Here is a 14,145-nt window from a genome sequence, read left to right as displayed (position 1 = left end):
TGCATAACGGATCCGTCGCGTTTCCGTTATGCCAGAGAGGGCTCCCCTGCATAACGGAAACGGAACAGATCCGTTTTGCAGCCCATAGACTTCTATTGTGATGAAATGAATAACGGAATGCCTCTAAAGGCATTCCGTTATGCATTCCATCAGAGAATTGCGTTATGGTCGGTGGTAACGGAATCCATAACGCAATTCTGCTTTTACCACCAAACAAAGTGTGAATGAATTTCAAAATATGAAATTCGCTCATCTCTAGCCATAACAGTGTCCTTTTAAAGTCCGTCCGGCTACTATCCATCTGCAACCTTTTTTTTTCAACTGCATGGTATACGTTTTTCTTTTTATAATGGATCCCAGTGGGTGACAGATGACACTGTATGACGTCCATGATGAGCCTCTTTTGGGTATATACCCTACGTCTGACAATAGGGTCAAATGCTTTGTATACAGGGCCTAAAATAAGGAATTGCAACACATTTTCTACACGACCCCCTGTGTGTACATACAGCACCATGATGCAATGTCCTCTCTAATTCTGGTCTTCAGGTTTGAATGGTTCAAAGATCTAAGTCTGAAGTGGTATGGACTACCAGCTGTGTCCAGTTTGCTCCTAGAGATCGGAGGCCTGGAGTTTACTGCTTGCCCTTTCAGTGGATGGTACATGGGCACGGAAATTGGAGTTCGAGATTACTGCGATAACTCACGCTATAACATAATGGAGGTACTGTGGCCTGGTAAAGAGCTCCCCCTTTTGGTAGCATCAGATAATGAAAGTGAATTGGTTATATTTATACTGTTGATAATACCTTGGAGATAAAAAAAAAATTAGTTAAAAACACTAAAAAACTTGCTATAATCGTGCAATAAATCGCTAGATAATGGTTAAGCTAAAGCCACAATATAGCTATTGTGCTAACATATCCATCTGATAGTCTCTTGGAAATATTGACAACGTGATACCTTGTGGACAATAGGGTTTTGAGAACCAAACCAGCTGTTTAAATGTACCTTGCGGCTAATGAATGTCTTCTCTGGAAATCCTTTATAACCCACAATTCACATTAACTGGGGAATGAACAGAACAATGACACAGTGACCTCCTTTTCATAGTTTTAGCTGCAGATCAATCAATTCCCAGAGTCCTCTTCTGCCATCCAAGATGGCCGCACCACTTCTCAGACTGCCGTGGCATACTGTGTGTTTGGTAGCCCAAGGCACTTTCTGCGGCCCTTGGATTGGCGAATACAGCTCATGTGAGCAGTGCTTGACCAATCCAACAGCAGGGCTGGACAAGCGGGAGGAGTCTTGGACTACCAATACGCAGCGTGCCTCAGGTAGTCTGAGTTACATTGGAGCCATCTTGGATGACAGAAGAGGAGCCTGGAAATTGACGGACCTGCAGCTGAAAAGGAGGTCACCAGGCAAATGTTCTCCTTGTTTCCCTGATAATGGGATTTTTATTTTCTTGAACTGGAGGGATGCTTTAAAGGGGTTTTCTGGGACTCATATTAATGACCTATCCTGAGGCTAGGTTATCAATACCAGATCAGTGGGGGTCCAACTCCTGGCATCCTTGTCAATCAGCGGTTTGTAGGCCCCACAGCACCCAGACAAGTGCGGCTGTCTCTTCGTAGTATACATACATTGTATAGTGGCTGTACTCGGTATTGCAATTGGATTGAGCTGCACAAAGACAATATGACTAATGGACATGACCTCGCAGGTTGAGGAAGAGGCCAGAGAGTTCACCAGAGCGCCACAGTCATTTTGAACAGTTATCTGGGAGTGAGACATGACTGATCTGATATCAATGACCTATCTTGGGGGGTAAAGGGGTTGTCTCACTTCAACAAGTGGCATTTATTATGTAGAGAAAGTGAATACAAGGCACTTACTAATGTATTGTGATTGTCCATATTGCCTCCTTTGCTGGCTCCATTCATTTTTCCATCACATAGTCATTTTTCTCATATCCAGCGGTTACGACCACCCTAAAATCCAGCATTGATGGCCATGCTTGCACTCTATAGAAAAAAAGCACCAGCCTATGTGTGCGCCAGCGTTTCTGGCCACTAGAGAGGTCGGCGACTTTTCGTGGAAAACCCCTTTAATTGTATAGAAAATATAAAAACAATTTAAAAAAATGAATTCAAATTAGATTTTTTTTTTTATATTGTTACTATATTCTTTGACAGCTGCCTAGTACTGCTTTTGACTTCCAAATCATGTATACCTTAAAATACATGATTTTTATGCGATGTGCTGTCCTACTGGAAAATGTAGGCAACCACTGTATGCTTTTCAGTAAAGATGTAGTATAAACCAGCCAAATACTGTATGTCTCTGGGCCATGGAAGTGGATTAAGTCCTATGCCTAGATGCAGGGGTGCCCCCAGCCTTTCTGCTGCCTGAGGCAAAAACCGAAATGGCGCCCCACCCTCCCCAGTGCCAATTTCTTAACCTAGCCCCTTCCTTTCAGCCCATGGCCCTTCGGCTGCCCCCCTCTCTTGCCCCTACCTGGTGCTGCCTGAGGCGATCGCCTCACCTGGCCTCATTGGTGGTGCGCCCCTGCCCCGATGCCTTCCAGATGTATGTGAAACATGGTGTGAACAGAGGTCCGCAAGCTCCAGCACTCTAGCTGTTGTACAATTACAACTCCCAGCATGCACACTTCGTTTGCTGTTCTCTAAACTCCAGTAGAAGTAAATGGAGCATGCTGGGAGTTGTAGTTTGGCACCAGCTGATCTTTGTGCACATACAGAATATTTTCATTATTTGTTGATGGCAAAGTGCTGTAAATCCCACAACTAATATCAGCCTTTAAGAGAAAACTGCACTTTATCTGGAATGAAGACCCCCCTCAGACTGAAGAAATGGAGTAATGTTATTATTCACGTACGCTAAAGTAATCCTGGCGCATTGTGCTGAATATCTTATAGTTTATCGTTCAGGCAGATCTTATTTAGTGCAACTGTTTCCTGCAGGAAGTCGCCAAAAGAATGAACTTGGACACAAGAAAAATGTCTTCACTATGGAAAGACCAAGCTTTGGTGGAAATTAATATTGCAGTTCTATACAGTTATCAGGTAATGTCATAATTACGTAAATTCCAGGCATGATGTAAGGAAATTCACAATCACCACTATATCAGTTTGGGTCTACATATGACGAGCTGAATATAGTCCAATTATGTGAAAGAGCACCTGTCAGCAGGATCAACACTATTGGGAATGCGGCAACTGATTTTCACAAGAAAGGCATCATTTTAATCAGCAGGATCCATTCTACCAAGCAGCATGCTAGTGTAATAGGGTTGATCCTGCCGCTAGGTGCTCTTTAACTAATGTTGCATAAACAGCGTCACTCCTTTCCACTCACTTAAATAAGGTTAACCCCTTCCTGACCTCAGGAGTCGGGTCTTTAAATATGGCACCCGCCCAGAAGCGGAACAGGTGGCATAGCTTTTGAGCTCTGCTGTTTTAAACAGCAGACACCCGGAGCTAATGTCTATGATCAGCAATAATGCCAATCACAGACATTTAACCTCTCAAATGACGTGCTCAGTCATGACCATGGCATTTGAGGCGGCTTTGACCGGGAGTGTTACGCTTTCATGGACTGAACAATACTCCCATGCTGAGATTGGGGGAGCTGTTCATTCCCTGTGGTAGCCTAGAGCCATCTAAAGGATCAGAAGCTACCACAGCGATAGTTCCTATGAATCCCTGCCTGTGGCAAGGCTCCATATGAACATAATTACCGTAAGCTCCCATAGGATACAAAAGTAATTAATTGCAGTCTATGGGAGAAATGATCTAATGATCACAAAGGTCAAGTCCCCTAGGGGGACTTAAAATAAGTGTAAAAATATAAAATATAAATATAACAAATCATATCACCCGATATTTAATTTTTTTTAAAAATAATAAAATAATAAACATCATTTGCACTGGTGCGTCCCAAAATGTATTTATCAAGTACGGTGAACGTTGTAACAGAAAAAAAAACATTGAAATTGCAGATTTAAAAAAATTTAATACAAACCGGATTCCCAAAAAGTTGGGACACTATACAAATTGTGAATAAAAACTGAATGCAATGATGTGGAGATGGCAAATGTCAATATTTTATTTGTAATAGAACGTAGATGACAGATCAAACGTTTAATCCGAGTAAATGTATCATTTTAAAGGAAAAATACGTTGATTCAAATTTTCACGGTGTCAACAAATCCCCCAAAAGTTGGGACAAGTAGCAATAAGAGGCTGGAAAAAGTAAATTTGAGCATAACGAAGAGCTGGAAGACCAATTAACACTAATTAGGTCAATTGGCAACATGATTGGGTATAAAAAGAGCTTCTCAGAGTGGCAGTGTCTCTCAGAAGCCAAGATGGGTAGAGGATCACCAATTCCCACAATGTTGCGCAGAAAGATAGTGGAGCAATATCAGAAAGGTGTTACCCAGCGAAAAATTGCAAAGACTTTGCATCTATCATCATCAACTGTGCATAACATCATCCGAAGATTCAGAGAATCTGGAACAATCTCTGTGCGTAAGGGTCAAGGCCGTAAAACCATACTGGATGCCCGTGATCTCTGGGCCCTTAAACGACACTGCACCACAAACAGGAATGCTACTGTAAAGGAAATCACAGAATGGGCTCAGGAATACTTCCAGAAACCATTGTCAGTGAACACAATCCACCGTGCCATCCGCCGTTGCCAGCTGAAACTCTACAGTGCAAAGAAGAAGCCATTTCTAAGCAAGATCCACAAGCTCAGGCGTTTTCACTGGGCCAGGGATCATTTAAAATGGAGTGTGGCAAAATGGAAGACTGTTCTGTGGTCAGACGAGTCACGATTCAAAGTTATTTTTGGAAATCTGGGACGCCATGTCATCCGGACCAAAGAGGACAAGGACAACCCAAGTTGTTATCAACGCTCAGTTCAGAAGCCCGCATCTCTGATGGTATGGGGTTGCATAAGTGCGTGTGGCATGGGCAGCTTGCATGTCTGGAAAGGCACCATCAATGCAGAAAAATATATTCAGGTTCTAGAACAACATATGCTCCCATCCAGACGTCATCTCTTTCAGGGAAGACCCTGCATTTTTCAACAAGATAATGCCAGACCACATTCTGCATCAATCACAACATCATGGCTGCGTAGGAGAAGGATCCGGGTACTGAAATGGCCAGTCTGCAGTCCAGATCTTTTACCTATAGAGAACATTTGGCGCATCATAAAGAGGAAGGTGCAACAAAGAAGGCCCAAGACGATTGAACAGTTAGAGGCCTGTATTAGACAAGAATGGGAGAGCATTCCTATTTCTAAACTTGAGAAACTGGTCTCCTCGGTCCCCAGACGTCTGTTGAGTGTTGTAAGAAGAAGGGGAGATGCCACACAGTGGTGAAAATGGCCTTGTCCCAACTTATTGGGGATTTGTTGACACCATGAAATTCTGATTCAACATATTTTTCCCTTAAAATGGTACATTTTCTCAGTTTAAACGTTTGTTCCATGATTTATGTTCTATTCTGAATAAAATATTAGAAGTTGGCACCTCCACATCATTGCATTCAGTTTTTATTCACAATTTGTATAGTGTCCCAACTTTTTTGGAATCCGGTTTGTAAAAAGTTCTCAAAAATTCATATAAACTCCAAAATTGTATTAATAAAACTACACAAAAAATGAATCATGACTTAGCTCCGTAGGTGTAACTTTATAAAAATAATGGGGGTCAGATAATGGTGCTGTTTTTTTAAAATATTAAAACCCAAGAGAATCTATAAAAATTTGGTATTGCTGTAATCGTATTGACCGAAAGAATAAAGGTAACAGGTCATTTTACCACATAGGGAATGCCATAAAAATAAAATTAAATTATGGCGGAATTGCATTTTTTTTTCAATTCCACCCAATGTAAAAATTATTTGCAGCTTCCCACTACATTGTATGCAACATTAAATGATGCTATTAGAAAGTACAACTTGTCCCTCAAAAAACATCCCTTATATGGCTATGTGAGCAGGAAAAAAAGATAGGGACGAATCGTAAAAACGAAAAATCATAGTCTTGAAAGGGTTAAGGTACAATACCAGATACAGTTTCTATAATCATGCAAAGGAGGATATTCTTTTATCATAATCAGTTGTTCTTCTTTCCTCAGAGTGATAAAGTAACCATTGTAGATCATCACTCTGCCACAGAGTCATTTATTAAGCATATGGAAAACGAGTACCGGTGTCGTGGAGGTTGTCCTGCTGATTGGGTGTGGATAGTACCCCCAATGTCTGGGAGCATTACTCCAGTATTTCACCAAGAGATGCTCAACTACCGTCTGACACCTTCCTTTGAATATCAGGTAACATGATTTTGCTTAGTACAGGGATGCCCAACCTGTGGACCTCCATCTATTGCAAAACTACAACTCCCAACATACCCTGATAGCTATAGACTCGCTGGACATGCTGGGAGTTGTAGTTCTAAAACAGATAGAGGGCCACAGTTTGAGCATCCCTGGCTTAGTACATATGTACTGTGATCAGGATCCTAGTACTTTGTCCGGCACTAAATCATCTGGGTTATAACTACAGTATTATGACAAAAAACATGACGCACTTGTAAGTGTTCCAAAATCTGGATAAAGCCTGCTGGTCCCATGCACCAGAAAAAGAAATCTACATCAGCAAGGGAGCTACCGCAGATTTCTGGTGTAACATGCGCCAGTTTTTTGGTGCACATTATGTATGCACACGGCCGTGGAACACGGACATGAGCGGTCCGTGGTATCCCGGCCTGGCATTCTGCTGACAGCAGGAGCGCACCGCGTCATAGCAACCAATGACGCCGTGCGCTCCTGCTGTCAGCATGATACCAGGCCGGGATACCACAGACCACTCACATCCGTGTTCCATGGCCGTGTGCATTCGGCTTAAATGAGTTGGGCTGAAGAGCTCCTGAATATGGCCGCCTCCTTGCGCCCATGACACACCCAATATTTGTAAAAGCAGTAAAGGTGGTGGGGGAAGCTCAAAAGTAGCAAATTTTGGCCCAAAACAAAACTTGTTTTCTTGCTGTTTTCTGCTAAAGTTTACAAGATTTGTATTCAGAAATACTGACATATCCTTAGCAGAGTGGGTATAAGTTCTGAGAGGAGAGGGGAGAAAGCCACTAGTGGACTTTTCTGGTCAGTCTGGCATGTTGAAATCCTATGACGGCACATGTCTTGGAAGAGTTGGGAGGTCACCATTAGGGATGAGCGAATCGACTTCGGATGAAACATCCGAAGTTGATTCGCATAATACTAAGGTACAACTTGGAACCGAACCCGAGTTTGAGAAATGTTTTTTTACAGTAGAAACAGATTTTTGAAGTTATTATGTGAAGTTTCACGAGTAATAACTTCGGCTCATAGGAGCCAATACATTCTAATATTGTACGGAACGCTCACTCCGTACAGTATTCAAACGAAGTATTGTGTGAATCGACTTCGGATGTTTCATCTGAAGTCGATTTGCTCATCCCTAGTCGCCATATACATTACACAGTCTACCGATCCAGCAGAAAAAGGAAGGGTTAGGCTCACATCAATATGGAAGGCTAGCTTTAGGAAGATCTGTCTCTTCTCCTGACATGGCTGTTCAAGTAACTAATTGCACTCCCTGTATAATAACAATTTTGGAGCATCTATTCTTGTGCCATTCCTTTATTATTCCTGCTAGCAGTTCATGAATAAACTGCCAGCAGTCTGCAATAAAGGCCCAGATGCTGCCAGTGTCAAACTGTACGGGGACACACCCTCGGCTGGTAACACCCATCTGGACCTTTATGACAGGCTGCTGGCAATTCATTAATATACTTCTTTATCAGGAATAATGAAAGAATGGCACATCGTGGAGTCTTAAAAATAGATGCAAGGGGGGTGCAAATATTTACTAAAGCAGACATGTCAGGAGTGGTTACAGGTCCTCCAGGTTTAAGGGCTCTTTCACACAAGCGTATGCCTTGCGGGTAATCCACTGCGTGAAAGAGAGCCAAGCCCCGCTCCGGACAGCAGAGACACGGAGCATTAACATGATTGATAATTCTCTTTACCTCTCTGTGATCTTTTTGCTACAAAACCACAGTGACAACTTTATCTCACTGTGATTTTGTAGTAAAAATATCAGAGAGGCACGGAGCATTATCAAACGTGTGTCTGCTGTCCGGAACGTGGCTTGGCACTCTTTCCGGAGCGGGGCTTGGCTCTCTTTCACGCAGCAGATTACCCGCATGCATCTGCTTTTGTGAAAGGCCCTAAGCATTATTTCCCTTAGTATATGTATGTAAGTCATTTGATAATCGCTGGTGGTTTTATTGCTGTATACCGCCACACTGTCAGGTGCAGTAGATTGTAATTGCATTGGCGTACAGTTGCACACGATTGACCATACGCATCAAACTGTCCTGCCGAATGTATACATTGAACGCAGGGTGAATTTCCATTTAGACTAGCATGCCGTTCATTGGCAGTCGATAATCATAGCAGTACCCTTATGAAACAGTGAAGAAAATAGCAGAAATGTATCACTCATGAGGTGGTGGCTTATATATATATATTCCTGTACAGTGTAATAAGTGATATTGCATGAAAAATGACAATATACATCTATATTTTGTCACGTGCAGCCTGACCCCTGGAACACTCATGTTTGGAAAGGAGTGAATGGGACTCCAACTAAGAAACGAGCCATTGGATTCAAAAAGTTGGCCAAGTGAGTAGTTATTTCAGTCTAGTGTCCGAGAATGGCCGCTGCGTCCTGTGCCTGTAATGTATTTCAGCATCTGCTATGTTCCTATTACAGGGCAGTTAAATTTTCAGCCAAATTAATGGGGCAAGCAATGGCAAAAAGAGTTAAAGCTACAATCCTATATGCGACTGAAACCGGCAAATCTGAATGCTATGCAAAAACATTATGTGAAATATTCAAGCATGCCTTTGATGCCAAGGTAATACCTGCTGTATTTCTTGTATTAATGAACCTGTAGAGATATCCAATGATTCAGTGTGTCAAGTGAAATATCCGTGGACTGATGTGAAAGCACTGTTTGCTTTGTATAAGATTACCTAACACCTAGAAAAAACACCCACCCCAGTATAGTATTAAAAATATGATATTTTATTAAGTCATATTAAAATCAGGCAAACCAAAAAAACTGTAATTGGTGGCAGTCGTTTACAAAAAGGAACTGTCTGGTGTGGGAATCGCATGCATACAAAGCTTGCTAAGAGCTCATTTAAATCCCTTCTTTAGAAAGAGTATACATGGCCCTATTAAAAGTAGCAGAGATAAAATACGTAAAGTACAAGAGTACTAACAATGCGCAAGAAATCCCAAATGCTAAAAAAGACATAAAATATACAGCAGAACAAAAAGGGAAATACAGACCATGAGGCAGCTCCAACCCCAACGTACGTTTCGCCTAAAGCTTTCGCCAGTGTTTATAACTCCACTGTCTGTACTGCACTTTTCTGTATACAGCCCGGCCAATCAAAACTGCCCTGCACACTAGATAGAATGAACATACATAATGATAACCCACAAGATGGTGAGGCTGTCTGAAGCATCGTAGGAATGCAATGCGCTCTACTATGCATTCTTCCAGCTGCTACCATTACGTCACTTACGTGGCAGTAGTAGTGTGGGGCGAGTACATTAGCAATACATGATGGAGCGGATGCAAGCACAACATGCGTTCCGCCATACGTGTCAGCGAAAGGAAGTGAGGGGTATAGGAGAGTATAAGATTAGCATGATAACGCTTCGGAAAAACTGACCAGATAAGGGTAAGTGCAAGAAAATTGGAAGGGGGGGAGGGGGGGGCATTACATACCATAGTGCTATTTATTTGTGGAATCGCTAGGGCTTTGAGAGACTATTTTCTATGCAGTGGAGGAAGACAGTAGGACAGACCTTAGGATACTGAGAGGCAATGTTCCCTCTAAGGAGCTGGGCAATACATCGTAAAAAGTGGGCAATCTGTTACTTACCGCATGTTTATGTCCGCATCCATTCCACAATTTTACGGATTGGATGTAGACCTATTCATTTCAATAGGGCCACAAAAGATTCGCCCTTATGTTCCACGGCCCCGCAAAAAAGATAGCACATATTCTATTCTTATCCATTTTTAAAGACAAGAATAGGCATTTCTATCATAGAGAAGGACGCTCAGATCCGCGAAATGCGGAATGCACACATCCGGTTTCTGTGTTTTATGAATCCGCAATTTGTGGTCAGCAAAAATGAGTACGGTCGTGTGAATGAGCCCTAAGGATACATTCCCATGTAGAAACCATGGGGTAAACCTGCAATTCCATGCAACCATCATTTAAAGGGGCAGAGTTAGGGTCCATTCACACATCCGAAGTGTATTGCGGATCCGCAATACACCAGGCCGGCACCCCTATAGAAATAGCGGACAAGAATAGGACATGTTCTATTTTTTGGGGGGAGCCGCGGACCAGAAGTACGGAGCCGCGGACCGTAAATGCGGATGCGGACAGCACAATGTGTGCTGTCCGCATCCTTTCCGTCCCCATTGAGAATGAATGGGTCCGCACCCGTTCCTCAGAATTGCGGAAAGGATGCGGACCCATTCTATGGATGTGCGAATGGACCCTTAGCAAGAGCTGGCTGCAATCTACTGCTGGGAGATGGAGGTGACTGTCACATAAACTGCTGCCCGCCCACAAACACTGAAGAAACTAGATGTGAAGAAGCTAAGAAATGTGAACATTACACCGGAGAGCAGCTATTTTTTTTGCATTAATATAGTTAAAATAATGGTGTGCATTATCACCGATATTTATTAATTTGTGGGATAATCTATTAAGATCATATATGTGCATGTAGTAGAAACATGGATTTATGGGTTTTATGAAACAAACCTGCCATTTGAGAAGATACCTAAGGCATCAGCAATTTTTTTTATTTTTTTCTAAATAAGGCCAATCACGGTCCTCTGTAAGTGAATGGTAGGAATAGTAAATAGCCATTACAGATTGCTAATCCAGTACTTTCTGCTCCTGCATGGTGTAGCTGTAGCAGGTTCAGGTAAGAGGAGCGCCATCTCCAGGGGGTAGACGGGCTGATGGCAGCACACCCAGAGCTTCAGTCCGCAGCAGAACATTTTCACCCAGCTTTATTTAGCAACAGGATCTGCCACTGGCGCTGACTGCTACACATCATAGTTTTCCTAGCTGTCAGGGTGAAGGCCTACCAATAATAATGGCTCCAACAAGCCGACTTCACCAGTCCTTCCCCAGGCTGGCAGCCTTGTTTGATTTGTAACACCCGTCTTAGCCTTATAAGCTGGCACCTAAAGAGCCCTTTTTAGACAGGCCAAACCCTGAAATGTCCTAGTGGCGCCTTCTCTTTTATCTCCACTCCAGTATCCACAAACCAAAGAAAGGGAAAGGACACTTTCTCTACTAAAAAAAAATCCTGTTTGCCTGACATATCACACTCTGTAATGTAAGCCTGCCTTTTAGTAGCTGTACTGCTTCAAGGGGTAAAAAAAAAAGCATAATGACAGTCTATGGTGCATCAAACAAGCTCTATGGCAGTAAAGTATGCGAGAAGGGCTTCTCAAAAGTGACTTTAGATAAAAACTATGCCTATGTCTAACCTTGGATAGTAATACAGTATCTTAGACCACTGTTTCTCAACTTCTGACATCAACGGGATTTTATTAATATTTCATAGGGTATATAATTATTGTCTGTGACCCTAACATCTTGGAATACTTGGGGACTTGAGCTAAGAAACACTACAACAGACCATTTACACGAAGAAACATACAATTTTTCCTGTTCACCATTGACTCATGGATGCTTTCATGTAATTTCTCTTCAGACCACGCCCATGGAAGAGTATGACATTGTACATTTAGAACATGAAACTCTTGTCCTAGTGGTGACCAGCACTTTTGGAAATGGTGACCCGCCAGAAAATGGAGAGGTATGAAGCATATGTATAAAGTACTTATTGTGAGGGATGATGTGATACAGGGCAGAGTTCTTGTATTACATGTAATACAATAATATACGTTGTCATCTATGTATACATTAACCAATAAATGCCTATCTGAGGTATATCATATTTGGGGACTGTTTGGGTTATGTATTACCACATAATTTATAATTCATATAAAATAGTTTTTCTTCCTCTCCTATAGAAATTTGGCTGTGCCCTGATGGAGATGAGGCATCCTAATTCTAACATGGAGGAGAGAACGTGAGTTAACGTTAAGCTGAAGAGGCAAATGCCCGGGCCCCAGGGCGCTGATTGATCAAAACTCATACCTGCCAAAAGTCAAAATTTATACTGACTGTCCCACCAGGAAAATTACATAAGGGGCAGGGTTTACCTTGTATCCAAGTACCATTACATTGTGGTCATATATTGGGGACCTTTACAGGAGGACTGTGGTGGGTTTAAAATTTCTCATAGTTTGGGATTCCACTGTTAGCGAGAATTAACTCTTTCTAAACATAAAAACGGTCCATGTTGCCCACAGAAACCAAACTGCTACAGAAAACCAAAGCTGCACTGACAGTGGTTGATGTGGACAAAGAGCCCAATTTGTAATTTTTTACTAAATTGGGCTTTCTTAGAAGATTTTTTTTTAATTCTTGCAAACTTCTATAGGCTGATCTCACATAACATTTTAGTGAAAATTGTCAGGTTTTTTGGTGGTGTTTTCACGTCATTTTTACCAGCTTTGAACATGTGTGTGTGAATAAGTAAATGGGTTCCAACAAATAATAGCAAAATGCCAAGGTCACTGAAAGTAAGGTGGAACAGCATAAGTTTAAAGAGGACCTGTAAACTCTCCTGACATGTCTATTTTAGTAACTATTTGCATACCCCTTACAATAATTCTGGAGCATCTTTTTGTATGACTCTGTGATCTGCCATTAATTTATTATTCCAGCTAGAAGTTTTAAAGGAAGTACTAGCAGTTTTCAATGAAGGTCCAGATGGATGTTACCAGTTGTGGGTGTGTCTCTGCACAGTCTGACATTATCCAATCAGTGCTGCCCTTGTTAGGCTGTGCAGGGGTGTAACACCCACCTGGACCTTCATTGCTGATTGCTGGATATATATTCATATGGGGTCATTTATCAAACTGGTGTAAAGTAGAACTGGCTTGCCTATAGCAACCAATCAAATTCCACCTTTCATTTTTCACAGCTGCATATCCAATAATGCAACTGGCCAAATCATACCTAAATTGTGCAGGGTGTCTTAACTCATTATCCCTGCACTGCATCATGGCCTAGGAAAGCTTTACACTGATTGCCTTGCTGACTCTCAGGCTGTAGCCATGAAACTTCTCCAATTCTTCTCTCTGTCTCTCTCGCTCTCTGATAGCAGTGGAGGACACACAAGGATCTGTTCGTTTTCTGAATCATTGAAGCTGAATGCCTGAGAAGAGAAGCACATACTGGTTGCTCCCTGTCTTCTCCAGACCTTCCCTACCACTGCCTTCTCCTAGCACAACTAGAATCTTCTCCTGGAAATAGGGGGAAGGGCCAGCCTACACCCTAAGCTCCAGAGAGGCCTGGGCCAGGATAGTTAACTCTGGCCATGCCTGACTCATGCTTCAGCATACTGGGTGTGTCACATTACATAGCAGTGTATAACATAACATAACATAACATTTCAGTACAGTACATTACCAAACAATTGCAGATAACCCTTTCCACTGGGGTACTGCAATGGCACAACATAGAATCATAAGAACAGAAGCTCCAGAATTATTACATGGGGAATCCAAGTGGTTGCTAAAAACTAACATGTCAGGAGAGTTTAAAGGTCCTCTTTAATGCACTTCCAGTAGGTAGAGCACTTGTATCAGAATGCCATTACACATTACAATATTTGTACCTGAAGAGCTTTCATCTCATCATATGTTTAATATACAGAATGTGTAACTTACACATAATGACAGTCACTGTATTTCCCCTTGGGTAGTATAGGAAGAGCTGTCAAATTGTGATGTGTGGTGAAGAGACAGTTTCTTGATATATGTATCACAAATCATGTTAATTAGGTTTCATAGATAATTTAGCCAGCCTAGCTAATCTGA

General features: G+C 42.0%; 1 protein-coding gene across 2 annotated transcripts in view; it reads left to right on the top strand.

Annotated features, from left to right (window-relative positions):
* NOS1 (nitric oxide synthase 1) overlaps nt 1-14,145 on the top strand; it is a 120,353-nt gene that overhangs the window by 52,981 nt on the left and 53,227 nt on the right. For both annotated transcript variants that reach the window (XM_044290759.1, XM_044290766.1), the window contains exons 9-15: nt 550-724; nt 2,988-3,089; nt 6,176-6,370; nt 8,677-8,762; nt 8,853-8,997; nt 11,907-12,011; nt 12,229-12,287. In XM_044290759.1, coding sequence (XP_044146694.1) covers nt 550-724; nt 2,988-3,089; nt 6,176-6,370; nt 8,677-8,762; nt 8,853-8,997; nt 11,907-12,011; nt 12,229-12,287 — 867 coding nt within the window. The remainder of the gene's footprint in view (nt 1-549; nt 725-2,987; nt 3,090-6,175; nt 6,371-8,676; nt 8,763-8,852; nt 8,998-11,906; nt 12,012-12,228; nt 12,288-14,145) is intronic.

This window comes from Bufo gargarizans, chromosome 1 (assembly GCF_014858855.1).
Source record: "Bufo gargarizans isolate SCDJY-AF-19 chromosome 1, ASM1485885v1, whole genome shotgun sequence".
NCBI classification, from domain to species: Eukaryota; Metazoa; Chordata; class Amphibia; order Anura; family Bufonidae; genus Bufo; species Bufo gargarizans.
This window is presented reverse-complemented; position numbering and strand designations above follow the sequence as displayed.